General features: G+C 56.2%; 1 protein-coding gene across 1 annotated transcript in view; it reads right to left on the bottom strand.

Moving 5' to 3' along the window:
* MFGE8 (milk fat globule-EGF factor 8 protein) overlaps positions 1–168 on the bottom strand; it is a gene marked incomplete at its 5' end in the record, with an annotated part of 6,165 nt that extends 5,997 nt beyond the window's left edge. Inside the window, one exon of the mRNA XM_009695796.1 lies at positions 33–168. Within this exon, the coding sequence (XP_009694098.1) occupies positions 33–168 (136 nt within the window). The remainder of the gene's footprint in view (positions 1–32) is intronic.
* Positions 169–3,190: the final 3,022 nt, after the last annotated feature.

The following is a 3,190-nucleotide window of genomic DNA, read 5'->3' as shown; positions in this document are numbered from 1 at the left end:
GCGAAGCGCCCGTGAGGGGGCCAGCCCCTCACCTTTCTCTGTCTCGTTGCAGTCAATCCCAACGTAGCCCTCGGGGCAGATGCAGAAGAAGGGGGTCTCATTAATCCCAGTCAGGCAGGTGCCCCCATTCTGACAGTGGTTCACGTCGCAGAAGTCACCTGGAAGCAAAGCCACGTGTCACCGCAAGCCATCCCTAAGGCGGGCATCCATCAGAGCCCCGCAGATGCACATGGAGGCATCCCAGCTCCACGGCAGGAATTGCTCCCCTGCAGATGCCACAGGGAGGGGAGCACCTGGCAGCGACCGGCTGCTGGATCCTGCACAGGAGCACCAGTGTTCAAGAGTGATGGTTGAGACCAGGAGTATGAAAGAGCGATCAGGACCTGCCCTGGCATATTAAAAAAGGGGTTTAACAGAGCCTGCACATCAAACCGAAGCCAGGGGAAACCCAGGTTTTTGGTGCATCAAATGTTTCTGCCTCTTGGCTGGGAAGCAAAGGTGGCCAGGCTGAGGCTCGCTCAGGCACGAGCAGGACAGGATTATTCAAGTGAATGGCACTGGTCCTGTTGCTGGGTTTTGCTAATGAAAGTTAGTATTTGTAAGACCAAAAAAAAAAATCATTATAGGGGGAGCTCGCATGCCTCAGTTCTCAGATGCTGGAGACATGAGAGGAGGCAGCACAAGGTCCATGCCTCCACGATGCCTGCCAGACCTCCATCCCTCTCCAAGCAGCTCCCGTGAGGCAGCCCCAGCCCACAGGCAGGTCCCCCCAGGGAACTGGTGGGGCTGCACCATCTTTCCTGCCTGTTCATCCACCTCCAGCATCTCCCATGGTACTGGCTTTACACACTGAGGCGGTGGTGGCAGAGGGCTGCAAAGGTGGCTTCTGCAAGAAGACACCAGGAGCTGCCCCCATGTTGGAGACAGTCAGTCCCAGCCAACTCCAAAACAGATCCACTGCTGCCCAAAGCTGAGCCCATCACCGACACTCGTGTTGCCTCTGCAATAATATACATAAGATAAGGTAAAAAATGCTGTGCAGCAGGTGTGGGAGAGGAGTGAGAAAAATGTGAGAGAAACAGCCCTGCAGACACCGCGGGCAGAGAAGAAGGAGAGGGGCGAGGTGCTCCAGATGCCAGAGCAGGGATTCCCCTACAAGCCCATGCTGAATACCATGGTGAAGCAGGTTGTCTCCCTGCAGCCCATGGAGGACCCCACCAGAGCAGATATTCACACCACAGCCCATGGAGGACTCCAGGCCAGAGCAGTCTGTTCCTGATGTGCTGTGCTCCATGGAAAGGACCCACACTGGAGCAGATCATGAAGAACTGCAGCCCACGGGAAGGGCCCACACTGCAGCTTTTTCATCTTCTTTGCTCCTCCCTGTCCTTCTGAGGAGGGGGAGTGAGGGAGCAGCTGGGTGGGCACCCAGCAACCAGCCAAGGTCAACCCACCACACCCATCAACCACCTTCCGTTCCCCATTGCAGTGCTGAATCAGATTGCAAGAGCCAGGCTGAAATTCTTCCCACCCTCAATTTATTCTGTCCCCAAAAGCTGCAAGACAGCAACACTCTCCATAAACCTAGACCAGATTCCCACAGATCTGGCTGAAAGCCTCAATAACTCCTAGCCAAGCGCTAGGACAGAACATCCCTTGATGCCAGACTCTTCTCTGCCATGCTGCAGGAGTCAGAGCAAGGGCTGAACTCAGGTGGAGACCCAGGAATAACCCCCCACTACCTGCATGCCCTGAAGAAGGTGGAAGTTAATGAGCTGTGGGCTTGCTGCCCAGACCCACACCAAAACAGCACAGCACTCATTAGCCTAAGCTACTACTCAATGAGCTCCTTCCTACTCAGTGAGCTCAGTGAGCTCCTTTGAGTTAACCCTACTCTTCCTGACACTCCACATCTGTAGGGTACACACTGGTGGCAGACAGGCCAGCATTACGTGAAGGTTTCCGAAAAGATGCTGCAGCTCCCTTAGCCCAGCCTCAGGAGGCAGAAAAACTTGGGCAGCGGTTCAAGTCACTGCCTGCGCTGCCCAGCCTGTTCTGCATGACCTCATGCTCCATCAATGTGCTGCCATGAGCTACAGCACGGGAGGAGAGAGCTCGTGCTGATACGTGGGGATGCCTTTGCCCCACACCCCTCCGCAGGTCTCGGGCACATCCAGCCTCCCCATCCCAAGGATCTCTCCCGGCAGCCGGCCAAGGTTGTGTGGACAGAGCTGCTTCTGTTCGGCCGGCTGCTTCCCCAGGCACGAAGCGCCAACGAACGTGTGCTCCCCAGCATCCGCGTTGCCTCCGACGCAGGAGTGTCTGGGGTGGGACACAGCAGCGAAGGAGCAATGGCTCCTCTCGGGGTTGGGACAGGAGGGGTCTCAGTTTTATACTTTAATTATCCCAAGTAACTGGACTCCCTTTTATCCCCTCCTAGGAATAATCCCTTACAGGGTGGGTCTCACCAGCCAGCCCCCTGCCTAGCAGCAAGGCACACGGGTCACATTTTCCACCGTGGCAAGTAGTTTTGGATGTTCCTATTTCTCGGCTGTTTCAGGCCTGGTTTCAGAGCAGTTCAGCATCTCCATCCTCCACACACACATTTTTCTCCGGTCAGGGACAGAGCTGTCAGAGGCTGGACAGTCAGGAACCAAGGCAACAAAGATCAGCCACCGCTTTTGGAAATGTTTGCTTATATGAACCCACAGGCTGGCTGGAAGGCAAAAATAACATCCTCCAAAAACTGGGACGGCTCATCCCAGCGGGGCTGGGGGAGGTCAGGTCAAGCAAGGGCTTGCCCTCTCGTGAGGGCAAAATGGGCACCTCTGCTCAGGGAGAGAGCACAAACAGGGCCTTCCCCACAGCACACCTTCCTGCTGCCCTTTGTCCCCTGGCCTGGAGCCTGTGCTTAGGCTTTGCTCCCCTTTTCCCTGGTCTCATCCATCCCTTTTGGAGTCAACCACTCCGGGCATGACCCACAGGGTGATGATGATGGAGCTGCTTCTCCCTGGGGTTCCCCTGGCCAGGCCAGCCAGCCACACTGTGCCAGGCAGTCCCAGGGAAGCTGTTTACATTGCGGGCACGGTTATCTAAGCCTGAAAGCAGGGGACAGCCCAGCTAAGTAATTCCCAGCTTGGGAGCAAGGACAGGGCTGTAGACCTGAGCTCCTCTGCTCCTGCAGCGGCAG

Source organism: Cariama cristata, unplaced genomic scaffold (genome assembly GCF_000690535.1).
Source record: "Cariama cristata isolate BGI_N322 unplaced genomic scaffold, ASM69053v1 scaffold34212, whole genome shotgun sequence".
NCBI lineage: Eukaryota > Metazoa > Chordata > Aves > Cariamiformes > Cariamidae > Cariama > Cariama cristata.
This window is presented reverse-complemented; position numbering and strand designations above follow the sequence as displayed.